The following is a 25181-nucleotide window of genomic DNA, read 5'->3' on the forward strand; positions in this document are numbered from 1 at the left end:
TGTATAGATAATAAATTGTTTGTATTCAAACTTTGTTGTAGTGGCATCATCGAATATTTAGCACAAGAAAAACATGAATTAAGCTAGTTTTAAAAAATTAATTATTTTCAAAGTAACATATTGATAAGTATCTATTTTCACTAAATATAAAACAAAATGGAATAATTGATCATAAGAATGAAAGAAAAGAATATTAGATCAGTCACATGTTATTTGAAATAAATTTTGATCTCCATTTTATTCTTACTTATAAACATTAAATTGTTTAAACTTAACCGACACGTTAGGGAACAAAATTGACCCAACTAGTTTGGTTGACGTTGAACTTGTCAAACATGAAAGCAATATATTTCCAATTAGGTATTTATTTCTATCTATTGTAAGCTATTTGAAAGGTGTTGAGTGGATGTTACTTGTTGGACCATATGCACCTTACGTGTTGTATGCTAGAGTGAAAACAAAAACACAAAACAATTGAATGCCACGTTTGCATCTAATTGTGCAAATGAAGATTAAACCAAAGTTGACCATTTCATCCCCACGGGGCATAGAAATTCTGAAACAGAGCAAACGAATCTCATAATAGTGAATCTTGACTCGTTCAGACGGAAACAACTGATTCATAACTTGTCGACTTGCGACATGTCTTGCTTTGGGGGACTGCGGATAGAAACTAAATATGTGGGAGTCAAAATGTAATCTCTAATAAAATAAAGGAGCAACAGACAAGAAACTACTGGATCAGGTATCCTTTCCTTGTTTTGAATAAGATAATCATAAATATGAAAACTATTTTGGGTTAGGATTAGGAAGAAGAGATCCGTCACAATCATTAATGGCTAACACGCGTAAACTTGTCGTTTCTTTTATGTTAATCCATTATCGGGGCGGGTTTTGGTTTGAAACGGGTCAAATTGTACTTTATTTATTAAGCTTTCAGGCCCATATCTGTGGTCTTCAGGCCCATATATATTTGCACTTTCTTCCTCGCATCTCGGTTTCTTCATGAATTAACACAGCTTTTATAAATTCTCTGATAAAACCCTAATTTTATCCCGACTCTGATAAAACAATGGGTGCCAAGGCGAAGAAAGCTCTGAAGAAGAACATGAAGAAGATCTCAGCTTCGGCTGCTGCTTCTTCTTCTTCTTCTTCTCAGCTGGCTGTTCCCGAGAACCCGAAACCATCGGCTGATTTTTTGGTAATTTTCTTTTCTGATTCGTTTCGGATTCTGTTTGGGTTTTAATTTGAATCTCGTCTGTTGATAGCCACTAGGAGGCGGTCCAGCTCGAAAAGCACCAGTGACCAAACCTGTTGAGAGCAAAGCCACGGTGCTGTACATTGGTCGTCTCCCTCATGGGTTCTACGAGACTGAGATCGAAGGTTACCTTTTTTTTTACTTGATTACCAGCTAAATTGACACTTTGATTTGATGTCACGGACCGCTCAAATGTTGTCTCTTTTGGTGCATAGCTTTCTTCACGCAGTTTGGAACAGTCAAGAGAGTCAGAGTCGCCCGAAACAAAAAGGTTGTTTTAATTCTTTGCTCCTGTCTGGTCTCTTGAGGTTATGTTCTGTCTTTTTTTCTCATTATTATTTATTTTATTTTTTAATAGACTGGGAAGTCAAAGCATTTTGGGTTCATACAGTTTGAGGACCCTGAGGTATATACTCGTGAACCTTAATAAAATGGTGAAACGCTTTATATATTGTTAAAAGTTTTTTTTTTTTAACATTTTGGTTATGTGTAGGTGGCGGAAATTGCAGCGGGTGCAATGAATGACTATCTGTTGCTCGAGCACATGCTTCAAGTCCGTGTCATTCCACCTGAGCATGTTAAACCCAATCTGTGAGTCACTTCTTTACATCCACTTCATTTTTTCTAGCGTTTTTTTACTTGGCATATTCAGTTGCGTAAGGTTAGCTATATTGCTTAGCTGCCTATGTTGTTTAATGAAATAGCTATGTTTCTAATGCGATCTCTTGTGGTTTAATGCAAAGCTTAGAAGGACCGTGTCTATGGTTTGTAGAGTTAAGACGTTATGACATGCAGGTCTAAGGATAAGATGTGAAAATTAAAAGTGAAATTAGGGTAAATAAAATGGGAGTTATAGTTGTTATCAGGCTTTACAACTCGATACTCTTATCTTCACTTTGCTACTGATCCATCCTCGGAAACTAGCAACTAGGGTGTGTGAGTTTCTCTAGTGTTTTGAGAAGAGAACATGTGAAGAATTGTTAAACTTTAGATTTCTCTAACGTTTGTTTTAGGTGGAAAGGGTTCAAGTGTCAGTACAAACCAGTGGATTGGGTTCAGATAGAGCGTAAACAACATAACAAGGTAATATAATCTTAATTCTCTTTTCTCGTTCTCAGTTTTGCCATTTTCTCTTGAGCTATTGACTGTAACTTTTGATTTTTTTTTTTTTTTTCTAATGTACACAGGAAAGGACATTGGAAGAGCATAGGAAAATGTTGAACAAGGTAGTGAAACGGGATCAGAAAAGGAGAAAGAGAATCGAAGCTGCTGGAATAGAATATCAATGCCCTGAGCTTGTAAGTATCCCGACTATACACAGTTTCTTCTACTTTCTCTCTACATCTTATATAAACCGAACATAGACCAAGTAAATAACCGTGTGTTCTTTGGTTGCTGCTTCAGGTTGGAAACACACAGCCATTACCTAAGAAGATCAAGTTTAGTGAAGACTAAGCTGTGGAGAGAATACATTTTTTTCGATAAGCATTTTTGGAGTAGGATCTTGTTTGTTGTTGTACTTCTGACATGGGATCCAAATCTAAACCTTTTCAAAGTATCTGTTATTGCAATAAATATTTATTTCTGCACGAATCTCAATTCCTCTTTACCACCGGTGATGGCAACAGTTGCAATGATAACAAAGTTGTGCAAAGAAATGTCTGAACTATACACATAACCAGATGAGTCATCATCAGTGTGATTTCTGCAAAGTAAGACGAGACCAGTTTAAGGTTTAAAACCCCACTTGAAAACAAACACTTTATCCACTAAACAATTCTAACTAATGAACTAACAAAAACAAGACACGTGTAAACTTGATATTGTTTGTTTAAAAAAACTGGCAAAAACTTTTCTCATAAATCATATGAAAAACTTCATTCATTTAATGTCAATATACCGAAACCATGATTTTATCCCTAAGATCTTATACATCATATGAAAAATGCACAACATTTGTCACTACATTTTTTTTCTCAAATCATTCATGAATATTTGTAATCGAAGGTAATCGGTTTTGTTATTCTTTAGTTCTATAGTAGCAACATCTGGTTATTGTATGCAGTTATAAATTTTTGTATCAAACGTGAATTGCTTTTTGATTTTAAATTGTTCTAAGTTTATGAAGGCAATAACAACATGTTTCTGCTGCTGAGTCGGCAGTATTCAATATCGGGAGGAAAGTAATGGTTTTTGAAGCCAGTTACAACTAATTCACCTAATTGAAATCTTGGGTTTATTCTCTTCAATGACATCTCGATGAAATTTCTAAGGCTAGTAATCTGGTAGGGGTAAGGAGGTAGCTTCGCATTATCGTAGTCCCACACAGTATTGACCACAATTGGACTATGGTCAGAGGTAGATCCCTTGGAGCTGGAACCCTTCTTCAAAAAAGTTGTTTTTTTTCGAAAACATTATATTTGACTCTGTAAATCACATACATAATAGAGACTCCTGCTAAAACAGGAGACAGAGAATCGGAGATAGGTGTACACGAGAACTATAATCTCATAAGAACAATTAAAACAAATTTACAGAAAGGGCCCTTGTGCAAATCATAATCTAATAAGAACAATTAAACAATTTGGAAATTATAATCTCATTAGTAATGGATTATGAGAACTATAATCTCATAGCGTGAGTCCTAAAGCATTTTTTTTAATTGTTCTCAAAGAATGAGTCCTAAAGCATTTGTTTTAATTGTTCTTATGAGAATCGGAGATAGGTGTATCACACTAAAGCAGATATCCTAAATTTTAGAATTATTATCACCTAATCCTTTACAAAAATTAGGAAAAAAATTCATACATGCTGCAAATGCACTTCCCGCAATATTGTACGTGTATCTATTGGCATATCCGGTATCCCACCTTGCTTCGTATCCCAATCAGTTGCAGGAGAAGGAAACAAATTTTTGTGTTTTTCTTTATGTGGTTCTGAATAAGATGAAATATATATTTATATGCAAAGATAACTTTATATTTGCAGTGGTTGTGTGTTTATTATCTTCAATAAATTTTTGTGCTTACAATAGTTGGGTGTTTATTACCCTTCAATATAATAACATAGTTTGGTGTAGTTTCAAAAAGATATCCTCCATGAAATAGTTAATAAATAATTGATAATCTTATGTTTTGATTAAATCCATTCTTCTTTCATTTAATGTCGATATACCAAAACCATGATTCTATCCCTAAGACTTATACATCACATTAAAAATGCACAATATTTGTTCACTATTTTTTTTCCTAGAATTATTCATGAATATTCGTAATCGAAGGTAATTAGTTTTGTCATTCTTTAGTTCTATAGTGGCAACATCTGGTTAATGTATGCGGTTATAATTTTTTTGTGTCAAAGGTGAATTGTTTTTTATTTTAAATTTTTCTAAGTTTACGAAGGCAATAATTGAGTCGGCAGTATTCGATATCGGGAGGAAAGTAATGGTTTTTGGAGCCAGTTACAACTAATTCACCTAATTGAAATCTTGGGTTTATTCTCTTCAATGACATCTCGATGAAATTTCTAAGGCTAGTAATCTGGTAGAGGTAAGGAGGTAGCTTCGAATTATCGTAGTCCCACACAGTATTGACCACAATGAGACTATGGTTAGAGGTAGATCCCTTGGAGCTGGAATCCTTCTTTGAAGAAATTGTTTTTTTTCGAAAACATTATATTTGACTCTGTAAATCACAGACATAATAGAGACTCACGCTAAAGCAGTAGACAGATAATCGAAGATAGGTGTACACAAGAACTATAATCTCATAAGAACAATTAAAACAAATTTACAGAAAGATCCCTTGTGCAAATCATAATCTGATAAGAACAACTAAACAATTTGGAAATTATAATCTCATTAGTAAAGGATTATGAGAACTATAATCTCATAGCGTGAGTCCTAAAGCATTTGTTTTAATTGTTCTCAAAGAATGAGTCCTAAAGCATTTGTTTTAATTGTTCTTATGAGAATCGGAGATAGGTGTATCACGCTAAAGCAGATATCCTAACTTATAGAAATATTATTACCTAATCCTTTACAAAAATTAGGAAAAAAAAAATTCATACCTGCTACAAATGCACTTCCCGCAATATTGTATGTGTATCTATTGGCGTATCCGGTATCCCACCTTGCTTCGTATCCCAATCAATTGCAGGAGAAAGAAATAGATTTTGTGTGTTTTCTTTATGTGGTTCTGAATAAGATGAAATAGATATTTATAGGCAAAGATAACTTTCTATTTGCAGTGGCTGTGTGTTTATTACCTTCAATAAATTTGTGTGCTTGCAGTCAGGGGCGGGGGCGGAGGCAGAGAGGGGAGTGTGGGGTCAGGTGACCCACTAAAATTGGAGAAAAAAAATTTGATGTATTTTCTTGAAAATTAATGTAATATTTAGATAAAATATAGTATTTGACCCCACTAATTTATGTATAAATTTTTATATGTCCTTTTGATTTTGTAAAAAAAAAGTATATTTCTGTAATAATAATATATACATATTAAATTTATATATTATGATCTCAGTCAAAAATATTTCTTGCTCCGGCACTGCTTGCAGTAGTTGGGTGTTTATTACCCTTCAATATAATAACATAGTTTGGTGTAGTTTCAAAAACATATCCTCGAGGAAATAGTTAATAAATAATTGATAATCTTATGTTTTGATTAAATCCATTTTTCTTTCATGTAATGTCGATATACCAAAACCATGATTCTATCCCTAAGATCTTATTATACATCATATGAAAAATGCACAACATTTGCTCACTAATTTTTTTTTCCTCAGATTATTCATGAATATTAGTAATCAAAGGTAATTAGTTTTGTCATTCTTTAGTTCTATAGTGGCAAAATCTGGTTAATGTATGCGGTTATAAATTTTTGTGTCAAAGGTGAATTGTTTTCTGATTTTAAATTGTTCTGAGTTTATGAAGCCAATAACAATGTCTCGAGTGTATCTCTGCTATAATAATCATGGTTGGGATAAACCTACCGACACCGGTGGTCGTGAAAACTTGATGAATCATGCTCCAACAATAAGGATGAAGAAGTAGGATTTGTGCCTGTAAATCGTTTAAATGCTCTCACAAAAACAGCGGAGAACGTAGTCAAATGTCTACGTTGATCTACAAACAACCGAGTTTACGGATCTTGCTAATTCAAGAACTCATCTGGTGTTAATGCTGTTTATTTAGTCAATTATTTTTATCATTTTATTTTTATTTCCATTTCCATTATACCAAGTTATCAACACAAACTTTATATTTAGATACAAAACGACAAGAAAGAGTAACATGCATTCCCAGTTCATTTGAAAGAACTGGATTACATCCACTTTTTACGTTACATGATATAAGTTATATATCAGCTCGGCTTAAGTCATGTGGATTAACTTTAAAGTAGAAAAATGAGATTAACAAATATGTCAAATGAATCCTCGTTGAACTTCTTTATCATGACAAAAACACAACAACCACTTACACATAATTTCTTACAAAGAGGTTTCAAATTTTACAATTTGAAATGTAGTGGGAAAAGGAGTTTAGAATGCTCCCTGCCAAAGTGAATGAATCGATGATGCATTACTTGTGGGAGCTACGTCCCTTATATACACATCGTAATGATCAAGCAATCCCCACAATCTAGGGATTATACAATTGCTTGGGAAACACTGCAAATCACAGAATATACGACTACATTTACATCATGTCGTTTAAGGTAAATGAGTGATACGAGTATCTTGCTAATACTCCCCCTCAAGATGGCGCGTGAAGGTCTTGAACACCCATCTTGCAAAGTAGATATCTGAACTGTCGAGATCCAAGGGCTTTGGTAAGCAAGTCTGCAAGTTGTTCAGTAGTCTTGACATGCTGCGTGACAATTGTACCATCTTGGACTCCATCTCTAACAAAGTGACAATCAGCTTCAATATGTTTAGTTCGTTCATGAAAGACCGGGTTTGCGGCAATGTGAAGGGCTGCTTTGTTGTCGCAGAACAGTGACATTGGCGAGGATTGTGCAACACCAAGGCTTTCAAGTACCGCCTTTGTCCATATAAGTTCACAAAACGCAAGAGCCATGGACCGATATTCCGCCTCTGCCGATGATCGAGACACTGTCTTCTGTTTCTTTGTTTTCCAAGAAATCAGAGAATTACCCAGCATAACAATGTACCCCGAAAGGGATCGTCTTGTAAGCGGACATGCCGCCCAGTCTGAATCACAATATACAGAAAGCTTTAAATCATTCCTAGAACTTAACAATATTCCTTGACCCGGTGAGCCTTTCAAGTATCGCACTAGTCTAGTGGCTGCATCCCAGTGCTTCTGTCTTGGAGATTGAAGAAACTGTGCTAGGATATGAACACCATAGCTGAGTTCAGGACGAGTCACAGCGAGATAAACAAGTCGTCCTACCAACCTTCGATATTTTGCAGGATCAGAGAAATATGGACCATCCGCCCGAGCCAGATTGTGATTCTGTTCAATTGGTGTATCAGCTGGCTTCGCACCAAGCAAACCACATTCACTGACTATATCTAATGCATACTTTCGCTGAGACAAGTAGATGCCTTCGTTTGCTCTTGCGACTTCAATACCCAAAAAATACTTTAACACTCCTAAATCTTTCATATGAAAACATCGATGGAGATGGTCTTTAAATCGTGAGATGAGAGCAGAGTCATTACCACCAATTATCAAGTCGTCCACATAAACCAAAACATAGATTATCGAGGAGCCTTGAACCAATGTGAACAATGAATAATCAGCCTTATTCTGCTGAAATCCAAAACCAGTAAGTGCCGTAGACAATTTTGAGAACCAGCACCGTGGGGCTTGTCGTAATCCATAAAGAGATTTGTTCAACTTACAAACTTGGTTCGGTACTGTAGACTTAAAACCAGGAGGTAACTGCATATAAATCTCTTCTTCTAAGTCGCCGTGAAGAAAGGCATTATGAACGTCCATTTGGTAGAGTTCCCAACCCTTAGCCGCAGCAACACCAAGTAATATACGTATTGTTGTCATCTTAACTACTGGGGCAAATGTTTCTTTATAGTCAATACCTTCTTGTTGACGATTTCCAAGTACTACCAGGCGAGCTTTGTATCTCTCAATAGTCCCATCGGCGTTGAACTTGATTTTAAACACCCATTGACACCCAATAGCATGTTTTCCTGCGGGAAGTGTCATCACAGTCCAAGTATTTGTGTCTTCAAGTGCACCTACCTCACCTTTCACTGCCTCTCTCCAAACTCTTTTCTTGAAAGCTTCTTTGAAAGACCGCGGCTCTGTCTCTGATGTGATTGCTGCTGAGTAAGCCTGTTGAGCAGGAGAAAGACGATGACCAGATACATAATCGGTTAGAGGATATGTGCATGCACCTGAAAGTGTTGTCTCGCTACTCTTGGGTACATGATCCTGATCAGGCGCTTCTCCAGCAAGCGCAGCATATACTTTATATGGTTGTAAGAGAACAGACTGAGTTTTTGATCTTTTCCCACGACCAAGGTCCTCTGTAGGTGGCACTGAATCTGAATTAGAGGAAGCTGTTTCTTCTACTGGTAGGGCATCGCTTTCAGTAGCTGCTGGTTCGGGAGTCAGCTCTTGAGCTCCCCCTGTCGATGCCTCCCCAAGTGAGTCTTCCTCATCAAATATGGCAGGATGTAGCTCGTTATGAGGCTCTGGATCAGTGCTATCAGTCTGTTTCTTCAGTGCAAAGGGAAATATATTTTCATGAAAAACTACATCCCTGTTTACCAGAGAGCTTCTCAGAAGCATTTTGCTTTTGATTGTTCAAGAGATTTGCGAGAGAGGCCCACTGATCTTGAGTGAAGTTGGGTATTCCAGAGGTTTGGGATTCGCCACCTCCAGAGCTTTCACTGACGAGAACATTATGTGCTCGAAATCCAGAGCCTCTTCCGCCACGTCCTCGGTTCTGATCCACTCCACGACCACGACCATTTCCTCTTCCACCCGTTGGTTTTGACTTGTCGGACCACCATTCAGGAAATCCGATCACTTGGAAGCACGAGGTTGAATCATGTCCCGTCTTTCCGCAATGAGTACATGTGACTTGCGGTTTTGTGAAACGAGCTGCAGCAGCTTGAGGATGCACTGTCATCCCTGAGAGTCCAACAACGGGAATCTTTTCTTCATTGCTTCTCATTACGGAGAGATGACGTTCCTCCTGAATGACTTGAGAGTACACGGTTTCCAGGTTCAGATCCATCTGTCTACTAAGTAGATTAGACCGAGCCGTACCGAACCGTGTTGTGTCTAGTCCCATAAGGAACTGATGAACATGAATCTTCTCTCGGCTCTTCTCATACTTCAGCATTGATGCACAGTCAGCACTCTTGCAACAACACTGAAATCCTTTGTCTAGATCTGCTAGATCATCCCATAAGATCTTGATTCTCCCAAAATACACCTCGACCGAATCTCCATTCTGCTTACACGCTGCAATCTCAGCATGAAGCTGATGTATACGAGTATCATCGCTCACCGAGAAACGCCTTTGAAGGCTTCCCCACATTGCCTTTGCACTGTCAACAAGAGAAATCGATGGACGTAGCTTCGATTCAATACTGCTGTATATCCAGCCTATTATCATGGAGTTGACCATGTCCCACTTCTCTGCTTCATCAGAGTTGTCAGACGGTCGCTTCAAGGTTCCATCAACGAACCCAATCTTCCGTTTCGCACGAAGCGAGTTCAGCATTAGCTTCGCCCACCTTTCGTAGTTTGATCCATTCAACAGGATTGGTGTCAAGACCTGCCCCGTGTTGTCTGACGGATGGAGGTAATACGGAGACACCAATGAAGTTGCGTCGGCGGCTACAGTTGCAGTCATGCTAGCCATTTTTTTTTTTTTTTTTTTTTACTTGTGGGAGCTACGTCCCTTATATACACATCGTAATGATCAAGCAATCCCCACAATCTAGGGATTATACAATTGCTTGGAAAACACTGCAAATCACAGAATATACGACTACATTTACATCATGTCGTTTAAGGTAAATGAGTGATACGAGTATCTTGCTAATACTCCCCTGAGTAGAGATTGATATGGTTAAACTAATTGTTTTCCTACTCCTTCGATTACTTGCAAACCAAGTCTGCCTAAACTTTCCTTATTTGTAGAGTAATTTTCTTGTTGAGTTTAATTGTTTCCATTTTTTTACGAAAAACTATGTTAACCGAAACTGTAAATTAAGTAAACCGAAGAAACTGCAATCAATTTGGTTGTAAATTCAGCATTTATAAACCTAGACTAAACTTACACGTTTTATTTAACTAAACTAAATAAATATACGCTAGGTTAAGGCTCGCGCCTTGCGCGGAATAAATATTATATAAATTAATTTTACATATTACATGTTCTTTTACATATATTGTATTACATGTTCTTTTACATATTATTAAATAATACATATATATTGATAATTTAAAACTCAGTAAATATTGCGTATATGATTAAATTGATGCAAACACATAAATAAATTTTATTAATTCAAACAAACACTTTTTCTATTTTATATGATATAAAATTAAGTTTTAATGATATTAACGTAGATATATAGTACATTTTTAATATTGATATCTGTTAAATAATATTTTATACTCATATTATTTTTTGATCATTTGTTTTTTCTGTAACAAAAATTTTGAATCACCGATAACAATTTTTTTTGTGGGATGTTTAATAGTTTTAGTCATTTATAATTTTAAAAACATTATGAAAAGTTTTAAAACTAAATATTAAGTTGTCAATATTTGTTCAAATTTTTTATCAAACGAAAAATCAAAGCAACTTTCGAAATTAAAATACATATGTTATATGGTACATAATTTATATTAAAAAATATTAATATTTATTAAATTAGACTTCTTATTATATAATTTTGTAATCATTTATATCTTGTTATAACAAAAAAATTTAAACCATGAAAAATTCAATGTGAGATTTTTGACAACTTTAGTCATTTATATCCGTTTTTAAAATTTCAAAATATAACATATACAGAAAAATCTAAATTTTTACTATATTAATGTGGTTGTTTAATTTATTTTAATATGTTAAAATTTAAAAAATGATAGAGAATCGACTAATTTTCATCAAATCTTTATCATTCAAAATCATTAATTGTCATATATACTTTAACCACATTTGGTAGTTCCGTTATTTTTAATTAAGGAAACAATGAAAAACATTAATAATCAATTTATGATTAGTTTAATTAAAAAACTTATCATATATTTTGATGGATGAACTGACATGTTTTTTTAAAGATTCTAAGAATGATTGTGATGATGACACGTAGTTACAAAAAAATGTTATAATGTTTCTTTTTTAATATATAGGGGATGTGATTAGTAGTTTTAGTTATATTACTAACCACAAAATTGATATAAGTCTATTAATGACAGAAAACACCACATGGCTACAAAAGACGTAGGATTGATCATTGCCAAACATCTATACTTTTTCTTTTTCTCATTTCTTCAAAACTATAATAGTCTGAAGAAAAAAAGAAAAAACAAAGTGAGGATGGATCATGTTAAGGTAAGTGAGGTACCAACACACAAAAACAAAAAACCTAAGAAAAATCTAAACCCTATTTGGCTATTTACAATATCACCGTAGAAAAACTATACACATTAACAAAAAGGCTATACAGAGACCATACTCTCATATCATCATCCCTCTTTGCAAAAAAAAATGCCCCCAAAATCCCCAAATCTCTTTACAAGCTTGTATTTTTTTTCTTCTATCTTTGCTAATATCTATCAGTTCAAGAATAGGTTTCTGGCCAACTCGATCGGTTCAGCTGCTTTCTTGGCTTCTGCAATCTTAAGAGCCATCGTGGCTTTGTAAACAGCCAAATCTGCATTCTCTCCAAGAACTTGCGCTCTACTTCTACTAGCAATGGCAATCTCCATGGTTGCATCAGCGTAGGCCTTGGCTTCTTCCACTCTACGAAAAGCCTCTTGTTCCTCCCAAGCTTCTTGTTCAGCCATCTTTAGAGCCACTGTCCACGTTATTCAGCTTCATCAATATCTAAAACTCTTCCTTGATAAGAGTGCAACAACTTTCTCTACCACCAAATCTAACAATTACAAAACAGGAACTCTGTGGATAATCTACTCTACTTAAGTGTTCTTCCCCAAGACTATTCCATCTAACTCTTAACAAATACATCACAACACTAATGTACAAAGAACATACCAAGATTTAGCTGCTTGCCCTTTCCATGCCTTTTGAAGGATCTTCTCTTACGAAACACAGTTTTGGAAGGTCGTGGAGTTTTCTTCGCTTGATGACGACCCTGTTTATATTAACAAAACATCAGTTTTTGTAACAAACAACATTGATCCCAACTAGTACACATGACTGTTAGTTACCTGGAAAACTCTAAGGAGTGGTGCCTTTCGCTTCTTCCTTTTCCTCAACCAGTAATCATGCACTGCCTCAACCACCTCTTGCCTAGCAACAACGGCTGCTTTCTCATCCACTAGATCATCCCCAAGGCTATGGAAACACCGCTTCTCAAACCCATCAATCATCAACTCAAAAGCATCTCGCTCAAGAACTTCTTCATATTCTTCTTCACCAAAAACTTCCACATTCTGCTTCCTCAGCCACTCTTCATCATCAGAATCCATCTCGTAAATCGCACTGCTTCGACCCATGGCCCTTGAAAACTCATCTTCTTTCACAGAGATATACTGAACCGGCATAGAAAACAAGGGAGAATCATCATCCGCATACCCACACACTTCTCTTACGCCAGGTATAGGAATGACTTTCACATTCTGCTGCGTCACAACATTGTACTTGTGTACACTTTGCGAAATGTTTCTTCCACCTCGTCTCTTTCTTAAAGAGCTTCTTCTCCCCCTCTGGATATTATCAAAACCTAAACTGCTTCTACACTGAGCATCATTCCCTACAGTTAACGGATGTAACCCACTGTTCCTCGGACTACAAGGTGGAGATAGAACTAACTCAGACTCCGAATCACACTCTTCAACAGGATTGTTCATCAAATACAGACATCTCTCCACGAAAGCAAAGGACCGTGGTGCAACTCTGAGAACTAGAGTCAAATGCAAATCCAAGAAACATCCAGGAACAGCAGAAAAATCAACTGACAAGAGAGGAAGACGATTCACGCCCCCAAAGAACCTGCAGACACCTCTCGAGCTAAGAGGAGGCTCCTGAAAAAAAATCAGAGAGATCCATCCACACTTCATATCATAAACACAGTGTAGTACAGAACCAGCATCTTAGTAAGTAGAGAAGCAGCCCCTTACCGCAAGAAACCGCACGCCATGATCTGCAAACACGTCGTTAACAGGTTGAGACAGGAAGAAAGAAGCTAAAGCACTAAGCTGTTGTCCCCTCCTCAAGTAGCTCATTACCAAACCGAAAACAGTAGACAACCAGAAATCCTTACAAGACCAAACTACTCTAAGAGTAATCACAGGAACAACAACACAGAGTAGTCTTCTTCTCCTTCGCCTGGTATAAAACTTGAGGCTTTGAAGTGGTTTTTTCACTGGTCTATTACTACTACTACCACTAGATTGGTTAGAAAGAGTCTTCCTTTTACTATTATATACAATCCCAAACCTCTTATCAACAGCTTCATTACTCACTTTCCTCCGCTTGTTGGCAGTAAAGTCTTCACCTTTGGAGGTTTTGTTCCCTTTGGATCGCTTCGCCTTAGGCTCGTCGACGCTGTGAGAGATTCTGCGACCAGAGCGGAGGACGCGGGCTGCTCCGTCTGGGGGTTTAGCGACGCCGAAGACTCTGGTGGTTCGTCTCATTCCCATCTCGTACGACACCGTTTCACTTAAAGACTCTTCCTTTTGATCTATGCCCACCACTGATCTGTGAACTTTAATCCGAAAAGATCTCTCCTTTTTGAGGAAATCGAAACGGGTAATTGAAGGGAGATGGGGGTAGATTCTTTACCAATTCGATTCTTTGGATCAAACTTAGATCTCTGAAAATGGGAGAGAAATTGAGAAATTTTGATTGAGATCTGATCACATGGTGAAGAAGGCGTAAGATGGTCGTTTCGCCAATTTCTCGATTTGACGAGAAGAGAGGGAACTTTTAGGGTTTATGATCGGAAACAACAATCAAGAAAGAAAGGGGGAAAAAATGAGATCTTTAGTGTTGATTAGTTTTGGCCGTTGGATGATATAATCGACGGTTCGATGTGTCCAATGCGATTTTTTTTTCTTTGGGTTACGCGAATATTAAAGAGAGAGAAGGTGTCGAGAATTTCAAAAGGCAGTAACGGAAAATGACGAAACTACCCTCTTAAGCTTAAAGCGAAAGTTGTCTGCATCTTGAATGAATCTAGTTTTAACACATTAAAGAAGAAGAAGAAGCACTAGTAAAACTATATTCCTTCAACAAGTGTGTAACTAAACGTGTTGGATTTCATTACTGCGAGCAAAAACACACACGAAGATTAAGACAACAAGATAGCTTAGACATGAGATGATGATTACTTGAAAAACATAAGGCTCCTTCAGAGATTTCATATTTATTGAGTTTCCATTACATAACTTTTTTTGTATATTAATGAATCTCTGCTAAAAACAGAGATGCTTTATTGGCTTCTTCCATTTTCAGGCCTTGGCGGTTTCAGCCTCGTCGGCTCCCCAGAAACTGGTTTTCTTTCCAGTCTTTGAGACTGTCTGCAGAACAGCTTCTGGCTCCACGTTGCCTTTCACTGTCACCTTCTGCTCTTTGAGATCCACATCAAATGACTCCACACCTAACAAACCAACAACGTTCGTTTGTGTGTATTGTTACCAAATCAAAACATGGAACCGCATCACACAAATCTTGCAATCTTTTAGTTACGTTTAGCAAAACCATTCATACAGTCGATGGATGACAAAAGCATAATATGAACAACCAGAGAGAAAGGGAGAAAAAACCAGAGAGGTTATAACATAATATTGTAAACTAAACTAGTAGAGCAGAGAACAAACCTTGCATTTTGCCTAGGACTCTTTTCACAGCTCCAACGCATCCCTCACATGGCATTGCCACCTTTAGAACCACAGTCTAACTCGGATAACAGAGGAAAATGATTTAAGTTAAAACTATGTGAAAAGCTTAATCAAAACTGTCCCATTAATTGCTTTAAAACACCCATATGTCCTAATCAAGTTGAAACACTGTCCCATTAAACAAAAGAGAAACAAACCCCATTTTCAGTTTTTATATTAAATGGACAGGACAAGAAACTATGAAACACACTGCTAATCAAACTGTTCCAGACTAAAAACAGATCTAGCATTTTTCAACTACCATGTACATCGATTGACGACTATCTGCATCTTATATGATCCCCCTTCCTTGCCATCACCAACTAAGCAAGTGAAACCAATGTTTGACAATAGATCTAACTACTACAGATCTATGTTACAAGGAAGGATGCCGTAATGATTCAGACATGATCAGAAACCAGAATACAGTGCATAAGATTGGGAAAATCGAATCAAACCATAGCTCAAAAAATCAAAAGGGAGCCAAACAAAGTCTGATTCAAGTACCTGAGACATTATCTCTTCTCTCTTCTCCTTCCTGACGTAAAAAGTTTCAATCACAGCGGATAAATGCTTTTTATGGAGCTTTTTTCGTTTAAAAAAAAGGACGCAAACTTTGACAAATTCAACGAATATATATTCTTACTTAAATAAAAATCAACTCATGTAAGAAAATAATATTTTTTAAAATTATTTATAGAGTTTACAAAGATCAAGCAACCAAGGGTCACCAATCCATGCTGAGGCAAGTGTCAGGAGCTTCAACAAGAAGCCCTGGAACCGCCTTCTTCACCTCTTCCCACATGCACAAACTCTCCTCGTCGCATATTACGTGGCGTAAAGAAGTCAACGAAACCGCAGAGCTCGGTACGCTAGATACGCTGCATTCTCTCATGTCGATCTTCTCAAGCTTGCTTAGCTTTCCCAACTCTTCCGGGAGAGAACTCAAGCTCATACACTGAGAGACGTCAAGATACTTTAGACTCGGCACCTCACATATCTCTTCAGGCAGAGATTCCAGCTCCCTGCAAGCGTACAGTCTTAGAAGCTCAAGGGACTTGAGCTTACTCAGATTCTTGGGCAGTTCAACGAACCCGGGACAGTTTGTTATGCTGATCGAGTTGACAGAGGCGATCCCACATATGGTTGGAGGTAGTTCCACAAGATCATCACAGTGATCTATTGTGAGACCAGACAGGTTTGGGAAGACTTCGGCCATGTCCAATGCTCTCTGATTAAAACTACTGTTGACCTTGCAGAAGATCAGAGACAGTTTGCAGAGGCTTTTCAACGGAACCATGCTGTTTGAGAGTTCAGGGACGTGAACCATCTCGAGCCAGAGACTCCTCAGTTTGGCTAAACTGGTAAAACTTGGGAAGTCGCTTAGATGCGCAAAGGACATACCGTTGTTGATAATCACCAGCGCCCTGAGCCTTCTCATCTTAGAGATAAAAGGTGGCATTACATAGTTGTCCGAGGTGAAGTTTAATATCAAAACCTCTGCCTTTGGGAGTTCCATGTCAAACCAATCTGTTTCAGTCATGTCCCCTGTATAAAAGAACATAAAACCCATGTCAAAACTAATGAGAAGTTGGTCTAGTGGATAAAACTATTAGATTATCTAGTAGGTATCTAAGGAGTCACGAGTTCAATTTTCATTGGAAAAAGTTGCTCTCCTAAGGAGAGTTATGTAAAATGGTTTGGGTCTCGTCCTAGAAGATGTAGGGAGCTACAGATCCAGGACCTCTAGACATTCAAAAAAAAAAAAAAAAAAATATATATATATATATACCTGTCAAAACCTTGTGGTTCTAGTGAACAACCAAGGAAATTAATTCAACTATCCTGACTAGGCCTGGACACTTTATCCAATACCTAAACCAGACCGGAAAAACCCGAACCAAAATCTAAACCGAAATGGAAGTAACAAAATATCCGATCGGTATTGTATTGTGTAAGTTTGGGTAACCAAAGTAGCAAAACCTTGTGGTTGTAGTGAGCAACCAAAGAGATTATAATTCAAGTATCCTGACCTGTGTGAATGGAAACTATCTGGGCATTAAATGGTTCATCACTGTTCCTCTCCCATTCTCTAGGAAGTCCCAACTCTCTTTTAGGCATCAGTAACCGCACTCTTCTGCTGACATCCCCACGGTTGCTAAGATGGATGGTTAGGTCTCTTATAACATCGTGCTGCATCACAAATATATCATAGTATCCAGTGTACAAAGTGCCAAGTCTGCAAAAAAATTATCCATGGTTTAAAAAAAGGTTAGACTAGCTAATCATAAAATAGCTGTTGTAACCGTAACCTTGGATCCTTCACGAGAGTGAGGAGATTCTTGTCTGATAAATCAACAAGAACAGCAAAAGCAGTTTCCTCCTCGAGATCATGTAGTTCAACCCAAATGTTGATGATAACATCAAGAGGGATCTTCTTGTCTTCAGGGAAAGCACCAAGATCCAAGAAACACTCTCTGGTTTTAAGGTCTAGAGTCTCTAAAGTTGCTTCCATCTGAGAAAACACTCTACTCTCATGGGTCTCGTCTGCAGGTTCACCTCTTGATAATCTCTTCACTGCACCTTGCCAATATATTTCAGGCTGGTCTTTTAATGAACCACCAATGACTTTCAGAGCCAAAGGCAGACCTTTACACTCCTCAACAATCTATCAAAGCAGAATAAAATTTGAGTAGTGGAAGTTAGAGTATGAGTTGTAGTAGAAGCGTTTACCTGCTTGACCAGCTTGATGTTGAATCCAGAAGGGATTGATTTCTGATCGAAAGCAGAGAGGCAGAAGAGAGAGGTTGCTTCATCTTCATTTAGTAACTCAACATGGTGAGTGGCTTTAGGATCTGCGAATTTAGACCGAGAGACTACAAGAGTTGTGGTTCCAGGCGTTTTAAAGAAGAGCTGGTCCAAGGATTTCCTTGTCCAAACATCATCAAGGATCACTAGCTTCCGTGTTTGACGAGTGCAAGAAGTTAGAAATGCCCAAATATGAGACCTCAGCACCTCAAGAATAGGAGACTGTGACACAGTGAGAAACAAAATCTGGTTCTCAAAGTGGCCTGTAAAAGAAGCAAAGGAAGCCCTTTTAGCATCCAAGCAACAGTCTGTCTAGTTCTTAACCAGAGTCCAATATCTCAAAACTCAACAACTTAAGACCTTAAATTTTGAACCAAACCAACAAGCCGAACCAAATAAAAATTTCGGTTAGTTCGGTTAGAAGTTCTGTAGGTTTTATTAAGAAATTCGATGTTCGGTTCGGTTAAACAATCGGTTACTTGGGTTTTCTTCTTCTTAAAAGATTTATATACCCAAGCCATACAAAAAACCTGAAGTGAACAAACCAAATTTCAAACTGAACAAACAGAAATAAACGAACTAACCGAATTTATCTGAAATTTTAATTAACAAGATTAAACTAAAATTTAACTGAAATCAAAAACTCCGGTATGATTTTCAAAAACTGAACTAACCGAAAGTCTCAACTAAACTTTATTTTAAGTTAATTCGATAAGATTTATGTTGAACCGAACTACCCCAAATAACCGAACCCCGCATGCCTAAACTGAAGCATCGCCAGGGGTAGTAGTTATAAATAAACTAAGCAAAACAATAACCTACCTTGAACCTCCTGGTCCTGCATAATATCTCTGGCAAGAGTGGTTTTCCCCGAACCGCTCATCCCTGAGATCCCAAAAAGCTTCCCCTCATCCTCCGGCTTGAACAGCAACTCCTTCACCATTCTCTTGCCCAAATCCAACCCTACCCGAAAATCTCCAACATCATCCTCCTCCTGCATCATCGTAGCCTCGGCCGTCCTCAGCCCATCTCGTATCAACTCGCCTCCTCCTCTTATACTATCGAGACGCACTTCAAAAGTGCCCAGCATCTCACTCACCCTATCGAAATTTCTGTCAATACGATCGAAGCGCACTTCAGAAGTGGCCTGGAGATGATGCACCCCAGAGAGCACGTCGGTCATCTGCACATCCAAGCTATCCAAGCTGCGATCAATCTTATTGAAACGGGCATGAGACTCGGCCCGGAGAAGGTGAACTTCAGCTAGGGTGTGAGCCAGAATCTGCCACCTGAGAAAACGAGAGATTTGCTTCTCGAGGCCTTCCATTTTATTAACGTAGTATACCTGACTAACCATGTTCCAACGGGTGCATCCGAGAACCTTATCGGCTAGCTTCTTGCACTTTTCTAGTGTTTCAGAGAACATACCCAGCTGAGCCTGGCGATGGGGAGGCAGCGTCACGCCGCTGTTGCGGATCTCGCTGATGGTGGGTTGAAGATCCGTGATCATCGCGGCGAGGTTTGAGGCGGTGTCTTTGCCCCTCCAGGCTTTGCTAGAAACCGCCAAGAGCTGCTTTGCCGCCTCTGTCATAACTTCTCCGCCGATCAGTTCTGCCATGTGTAGAGGCCGATGAGAGAGAGAAAGAGAGAGAGAAGAGTTGTATTGCGTGTACAAGAAGAAAAGCTTTTGAAAAGTCTTTGTTAGTTTCCGGAGACCCCAATAGAGAAAGACTTCAGTTATATTAATGAAGAGATGAAACACAAGTATTAGTTAAAACTCTACACTACAGATATTTGTGTTTCTTATACTATGAATTTGATTAACTAAGAATATATTCGTTGAATTGGTTAAAATTTGCATTTTTTTATATGAAAAAAAAAGACTCCATTAATAATCTTATTCGCTGCTGTGGTTGAAACGTTTACATCAGGAAGAAGGAGAAGAGATACGTCTCATGTACTTGAATCAGACTTGTGGCTCCCTTTTGATCATGTCTGAACGTATTATGATTTTATTACTCCCTTTCTTTCTTGTTTTTCATATTATGATTTTATTCTGTAGCCCCAATGGTTTAGTTACCAGACTGAAAGAGTTAACATATGGTATTACGAGTTTCCACATAATATTCAAAACACAAGACTTGATAGATCACAACAGACAAAAAGCTAATTAATAGCTGTCAATGTCAGTTTCAGGCCTTCTCAGGAAGTAACGCAGACAGTTCACCAACACCTGCATGATAAGTTTGGTTCTTTAGCTCTCTTTCTCCATCTTTTAAAGGTTCTAAAGTAGAAAGTTAACGGAAACGCACCTGTGACAAGGAACTGTCTAGCGCTTGCCCTTGGTAGCTTACGTGAAACTTGTCTTTCGCAACCAGTCCCTAAAGAACATTCATAAGACAATGAACACCTTATTAGTATAAGGCCTGGAAACAGAATCACACTGTATTTGTATGTGAGTTTTGAAGTACCTCTGTGTCAATCTCAGCGGATTCCACCTCTATGTTGACATCAGCCATCACTTTGATCATCTCTACAACCAGACCTGGCCTGTCTGCTGTCTCTATGCAAAGCAGGCTATAGAGAAAACATAAAACTTATGTAAACTATTTGAATCAGGCTACTTTTAAAGTAACCTTGTGGTGTTGTTATTCTACTGAATATATATATATACCTCCTCTTTGGTCCGTCTTCTTTCACATGTATGTGAGTCCCGACATCGACATCTATCTGTTGTCACCACATGAATCCCAAAACAGAGTTAAAAAACATAGGACACACAAGTATCAATCCAACAAGCTTTAGTAAACATATTATTACCTTCTTCTCTGGAGCCTTTATTCCAAAAGTCTCACCCATTGCAAGTTGATCGCTGCATTCCTGAAAAAACAAACAAAGGCAACATTCAAGAAACTGGATACAAAGCATCTTTGAATGTGACTGTGATTAAGGTAAAAAGATCCCAAAAAAAAAGTGAAGCACACCGGATGGTATTTCAAGAGATTGTTGATGATTGTTAACCGAATCTGCTCCAGCAAGTCAGGATCTTCCACTTTCCGACCAGTGTCTCTGTTGTCATATAAAATATTAATTATAATTCAGGCATATGTGACAACTGACAGGTAGCTCAAAATGATACACTTTGCACACACGACCAATATGTTTTAATAAGGAACAGAAAGTATTTGAGTAGACTCGCCTGTGTCCTATGCTAAAACTATCTATATCTGGAAAGAATTATACACAAGTCCTACAGTTTTGTAATAGAAAATCTAGTCTGCTTAATGGATCCTTCCGTTGTGACAGTTCCTTTTATAACATCCAATCCCAAATCTTTCAGCGCCTTCATCTGTCAAACACACATCATAATGATTTATAAGCCCAAAAGCAAGGCAAGTTTCCATGATATTAAAAGACAGATAGTCAAAAATGCTATATAAATAGCTAAATACTTGTATTCATTTAACATTGTTGATGTAACCAGGAGCTCTGTCACATGTAGAAAGTATAACCAAAAGAGACCGTCAGGGTGAGAATCCACTCACAGTGTCAATAAGAGCCCCGAGACGATCTCCAAAACTGAGTTGTACGATAGTAGCTTCAGGGTCAGCATCCTGGTCTATCAAAACCATTGGCTTTGGAACCAAGTCCTCCTCATCATCATCGCCTTCCAATTTCTGCTATCCAATTATATTACATAAAATGTCATCTCACAAAGCACATGTCAACACAAAACTCATAGGCAGATCGTTTCCCTATTAAACATAAAAAAAAAGAGTCGCATATTATATTATATCATACAGATCAATACATAACCACTCTCTACATATACTTGTCGAACAACAAAAGTTAACTACGGAGAAACTGAAACAAGGTAACTGACCGGATAAGATGGAGTAGTGGCATCAGTGCTGTTAGCTGAAGCATATACGCGGCGGTTAGCTAACCTCCTCGTGGATAGAGGCATTACAGCTTGGACGAACTTGCGACGGTCACTGAAGCAAGCAGGGGATAGATCTGGAGTTGAAATTTGAGCGGGAAAACGAGAATGACATCTGATGACGGAGGAAGAAGCAAAATGAGTAACCGAGAAGATAGCATTCAAGAGTGCCATTGAAGTTGAAACAGAGATTCTTGCTTTCTTTTTCTTTTTCTTTTATCTTTCTCCTCCCAAGTGTCACACCTCACACTATAAATGATAAATCCTATGGGCTATGGAGTGCTGAATCTGCTCTCATGTATGACGTGATGGTCCACCACCTGTACTTCTTGTATGTTTCTACGAGTAATTAATTTAAAACTTTGCAAATTGCTATAAAACAAATAGTATTAGAATGAGACGATTTTATTTGGTTGCTGACGTTTCTTATGTATACGTTTGCTCTACCCAATTATCTTCTCCTTTGTATTATTATTTTCAATCATTCCAGGTTTCCGGATCTTCATAAGGCATCTGTCATAGCAGATTCATTTCCTTTGCAATTATTGACGTGACGTGAGATTGCTATTAATAGATATTTGTTAAACAAATATGAGACTGTTACAAAACTAAGCCTTAGCCCAGTGGGTCTTAATATCAATCTGTTAAAGTCATTGGCTAACAATGTCATAGGCCTGTTTCCTCTACGTATGTCCAAGTCATTTGGGAAATGGGCTAAGATCTGTTTTAAGCTTTTATTAGATATGGATCCTATTTTTTTTAACTAATAATTGTACAGTTTTCATCTCAAAATCAGAGTTAAATAGTAGGTCCATGAGTCTTACAAGGCTTGTATAAGTTCACGAGAAAAAAGAATGGAAATGAATGTTGTCTCATTCAGCTTTTTCTTTGTTGAAGAGATGGAGCATGTTATGTATTCTTGTTACATAATCTCTATAGCGTGTTTTCTTCGTTTTTGGTTGAAGAAATGGAACATGCTATGCGTTCTTTGTTATGTAATACATACAAGTGACGGACTCAATTGAATGAAAACACACCGTATGCATTTGATTCAAACCTACTTGTAGGCATGGGCATTCGGGGTCCCAATCAGGTTTCGGTTTTATCCAATCGGGTTTATCAAAATCAACCACATTCGAGTTATATAAAAGTTCGGTTCGGGACCGGTTCGGATTCTATCGGGTTCGGGTCGGGGTTAGTAAATCTTCAAAGAACCGGTATAACCCATTGTACTTTCGGGTTTGGGTCCCAATTGGTTCTTCGGTTTAAAAATACATGATTTGTACATATTTTATAACTAAAACATGAATGAAATAGGTTCTTCGGATTTAAAATACATGATTTGTACATATTTTAATAGCCAAAACATAAGTAAAATCGATTCAAAAATAAGGAAAAACATCAAACGTGATCATTCAAAATCAAGCTAAAGATAAAAATAGTTAGTGATAGAAAGAAAACCAGATAAATGAAACCATAAAACAAAAACCAAGTTCTCATGAAATGAGAAACATTATTCAATGAAAACAAAACCAAAATCTAAAAACTTCAGGCTTCAACCGCCACATTCCACCATCAACCTTCGTGTAACAGATAATTATTTTAGAAGTTCAATAACATCTTAAAGTATTTTGGATACATATTAAAAATTAAGATCATATTTGGTAGAAGTTCTTTTCGTGATTTTAAATGTTTCGGGTTCTATCGGATATCCATTTAGATCCGGGTTCGGTTCGGATAATATCCATAACCCAAAATACCAAAAAACAGGATCCATTCGGTATTTATATCGGGTTCGGATTGGTTAGGTTCGGATTTTCGGGTTCGGTTTATTTATCCAGCCCTACCTACTTGTGTTAACAAAGAAAAACATTACTATACAATATTTTATTATTTCGTCATCATCATCTGAATCAGAAAATAGTCAAAATACCAACCTATTACTTCCCCTATTCACATTAAATGAGTAAAAACCCTAGCAAACTAAAACCCATTACCAATCTCACATCCCAAAACCGAAATCCTCAAAATGACCACCAGGAGTCAATTGCTGACCGAACTCCGACACGATCTGTTGCTGGGTTTGAACAGGGCTCTCATGCTGGCCAGACCACTCCATGTTGGAACCAGGCATGGCTAAACTAGTATCGACCGTAGTTATGTCGTGTATACTCGATCTTTTCCTCTCCTTCTTCACCGAGTTCTGTCTAAGGAAATATTTCTGAGCATGACTTGCTACTTGCGTCGGTGTCCTCGTGACCACCACGTTCCTCGATATGCTCCTCCAATCTCCTTTACCATATCTCTTTAATCCGATCAAAAACAATCTGCATGAATTTTATATTCAATAAAATAATTAATCACCTAAAATTTACCAAATTAATGACAATATTTTTTATATTTTTGATGATTAGTAATTACCATAACCAACCAAAACCCTAAATTATGATTGATAAACATACTTGTGTTCATTTTCCGACCAAGGAGTTCCTCTTTTGCGCTCCCCCTCGCCGTGATTGGTCCCAAACGAGATCTGACTCGCCGAGTCCCAACCCGCCGCCGCCGCTGAGTCTATGTAATCAGGGACATCAACTTGGCCAGAATCGATCTGGAAGACATCATGCACCAAAGCCTCGTAATGGTCCCTAACTTCACCAACCGGTTTCTGGAGCTGATCGGCGATTCTCTCCCACCGATTGGGAGATCCTTCGGGGAAAAACACCAAAGCTTCCTCGAACACCTTATCCTCCGACCTCGTCCACTGACTCGACGCCATATCCAAAGATTTATTTGTTTAGTGGTTTTAGAAAGAAAGACTCAAAAGTGGATAAATCCCAAAAAATTCTGAAATTGGTTGGAGGTTGGAGAAACTGTTGGACTCCTTCCGATTATTTATAAGGATTCTCTTGTTTTTTCTTAGGAAAGTTTTTATTATTATTAAGGAAAATGAGGTTTATAAAAGGGAACAATTTGCTGGAAAATTAAAAAAGGAGGAAGAAGCAGCTCAGAGACCAACTTCAACACGGTTTCTATTTCTCTTTTCACTTCTCTAATTTTCAATTTCTTTTATTTAATTTTAAGGTTACATTGCT

General features: G+C 37.6%; 6 protein-coding genes across 6 annotated transcripts; 1 reads left to right on the forward strand and 5 right to left on the reverse strand.

Annotated features, from left to right (window-relative positions):
- Positions 1-1027: 1027 nt before the first annotated feature.
- LOC106325646 (uncharacterized RNA-binding protein C1827.05c-like) lies at positions 1028-2851 on the forward strand. The gene is made up of 8 exons (XM_013763712.1): positions 1028-1201; positions 1269-1383; positions 1474-1529; positions 1617-1664; positions 1752-1849; positions 2272-2341; positions 2446-2556; positions 2663-2851. The coding sequence occupies exons 1-8, from the start codon at positions 1073-1075 to the stop codon at positions 2711-2713; spliced, it is 678 nt and encodes a 225-aa protein (XP_013619166.1). The 5' UTR covers positions 1028-1072; the 3' UTR covers positions 2714-2851.
- A 9200-nt stretch (positions 2852-12051) lies between these two features.
- LOC106325648 lies at positions 12052-14533 on the reverse strand. The gene is made up of 4 exons (XM_013763714.1): positions 13581-14533; positions 12669-13484; positions 12493-12592; positions 12052-12295 (listed from the first exon to the last, which is right to left on the reverse strand). Exons 1-4 carry the CDS (start codon positions 14100-14102, stop codon positions 12054-12056), a joined length of 1680 nt encoding a protein of 559 aa, XP_013619168.1. The 5' UTR covers positions 14103-14533; the 3' UTR covers positions 12052-12053.
- A 163-nt stretch (positions 14534-14696) lies between these two features.
- LOC106325649 (copper transport protein ATX1-like) lies at positions 14697-15945 on the reverse strand. The gene is made up of 3 exons (XM_013763715.1): positions 15849-15945; positions 15282-15357; positions 14697-15061 (listed from the first exon to the last, which is right to left on the reverse strand). Exons 1-3 carry the CDS (start codon positions 15855-15857, stop codon positions 14913-14915), a joined length of 234 nt encoding a protein of 77 aa, XP_013619169.1. The 5' UTR covers positions 15858-15945; the 3' UTR covers positions 14697-14912.
- Positions 15946-15996: 51 nt separating this feature from the next.
- LOC106325647 (probable disease resistance protein At5g04720) lies at positions 15997-19918 on the reverse strand. Its single transcript, XM_013763713.1, has 5 exons — positions 18972-19918; positions 18075-18412; positions 17654-18009; positions 17375-17580; positions 15997-16889 (listed from the first exon to the last, which is right to left on the reverse strand). Exons 1-5 carry the CDS (start codon positions 19765-19767, stop codon positions 16069-16071), a joined length of 2517 nt encoding a protein of 838 aa, XP_013619167.1. The 5' UTR covers positions 19768-19918; the 3' UTR covers positions 15997-16068.
- Positions 19919-20239: 321 nt separating this feature from the next.
- LOC106325650 (ACT domain-containing protein ACR12-like) lies at positions 20240-22410 on the reverse strand. The gene is made up of 9 exons (XM_013763716.1): positions 22033-22410; positions 21695-21826; positions 21404-21498; positions 21134-21218; positions 20970-21029; positions 20824-20879; positions 20621-20726; positions 20462-20530; positions 20240-20382 (listed from the first exon to the last, which is right to left on the reverse strand). Exons 1-9 carry the CDS (start codon positions 22261-22263, stop codon positions 20320-20322), a joined length of 897 nt encoding a protein of 298 aa, XP_013619170.1. The 5' UTR covers positions 22264-22410; the 3' UTR covers positions 20240-20319.
- Positions 22411-23913: 1503 nt separating this feature from the next.
- Positions 23914-25025, reverse strand: LOC106325734 (transcription factor DIVARICATA-like). Its single transcript, XM_013763787.1, has 2 exons — positions 24552-25025; positions 23914-24416 (listed from the first exon to the last, which is right to left on the reverse strand). Exons 1-2 carry the CDS (start codon positions 24863-24865, stop codon positions 24092-24094), a joined length of 639 nt encoding a protein of 212 aa, XP_013619241.1. The 5' UTR covers positions 24866-25025; the 3' UTR covers positions 23914-24091.
- Positions 25026-25181: the final 156 nt, after the last annotated feature.

Source organism: Brassica oleracea, chromosome C2, assembly GCF_000695525.1.
Source record: "Brassica oleracea var. oleracea cultivar TO1000 chromosome C2, BOL, whole genome shotgun sequence".
Classification (NCBI taxonomy): Eukaryota; Viridiplantae; Streptophyta; class Magnoliopsida; order Brassicales; family Brassicaceae; genus Brassica; species Brassica oleracea.

What these genes read in the sequence shown, in the direction of transcription:
- LOC106325648 (XM_013763714.1), bottom strand. Translation starts at nt 14,102, where the DNA reads ATGGGAATGAGACGAACCACCAGAGTCTTCGGCGTCGCTAAACCCCCA. An exon ending in ATGGCGTGCGGTTTCTTGCG is followed by an intron (nt 13,485 to 13,580) that starts GTAAGGGGCTGC and finishes ATTTTTTTTCAG; the next exon opens with GAGCCTCCTCTTAGCTCGAG. An exon ending in CACTCCTTAGAGTTTTCCAG is followed by an intron (nt 12,593 to 12,668) that starts GTAACTAACAGT and finishes TAATATAAACAG; the next exon opens with GGTCGTCATCAAGCGAAGAA.
- LOC106325647 (XM_013763713.1), bottom strand. Translation starts at nt 19,767, where the DNA reads ATGGCAGAACTGATCGGCGGAGAAGTTATGACAGAGGCGGCAAAGCAG. An exon ending in GCAGGACCAGGAGGTTCAAG is followed by an intron (nt 18,413 to 18,971) that starts GTAGGTTATTGT and finishes CTTCTTTTACAG; the next exon opens with GCCACTTTGAGAACCAGATT. An exon ending in GATAGTTTCCATTCACACAG is followed by an intron (nt 16,890 to 17,374) that starts GTCAGGATACTT and finishes TCTTTTATACAG; the next exon opens with GGGACATGACTGAAACAGAT.
- LOC106325734 (XM_013763787.1), bottom strand. Translation starts at nt 24,865, where the DNA reads ATGGCGTCGAGTCAGTGGACGAGGTCGGAGGATAAGGTGTTCGAGGAA. An exon ending in TGGTCGGAAAATGAACACAA is followed by an intron (nt 24,417 to 24,551) that starts GTATGTTTATCA and finishes AAATTCATGCAG; the next exon opens with ATTGTTTTTGATCGGATTAA.
- LOC106325646 (XM_013763712.1), top strand. Translation starts at nt 1,073, where the DNA reads ATGGGTGCCAAGGCGAAGAAAGCTCTGAAGAAGAACATGAAGAAGATC. An exon ending in AACCATCGGCTGATTTTTTG is followed by an intron (nt 1,202 to 1,268) that starts GTAATTTTCTTT and finishes GTCTGTTGATAG; the next exon opens with CCACTAGGAGGCGGTCCAGC. An exon ending in AATATCAATGCCCTGAGCTT is followed by an intron (nt 2,557 to 2,662) that starts GTAAGTATCCCG and finishes TTGCTGCTTCAG; the next exon opens with GTTGGAAACACACAGCCATT.
- LOC106325649 (XM_013763715.1), bottom strand. An exon ending in AGTCCTAGGCAAAATGCAAG is followed by an intron (nt 15,062 to 15,281) that starts GTTTGTTCTCTG and finishes TTGGTTTGTTAG; the next exon opens with GTGTGGAGTCATTTGATGTG.
- LOC106325650 (XM_013763716.1), bottom strand. Translation starts at nt 22,263, where the DNA reads ATGGCACTCTTGAATGCTATCTTCTCGGTTACTCATTTTGCTTCTTCC. An exon ending in TCGGGGCTCTTATTGACACT is followed by an intron (nt 21,499 to 21,694) that starts GTGAGTGGATTC and finishes TGTGTTTGACAG; the next exon opens with ATGAAGGCGCTGAAAGATTT. An exon ending in TAAAGGCTCCAGAGAAGAAG is followed by an intron (nt 20,880 to 20,969) that starts GTAATAATATGT and finishes TGGTGACAACAG; the next exon opens with ATAGATGTCGATGTCGGGAC.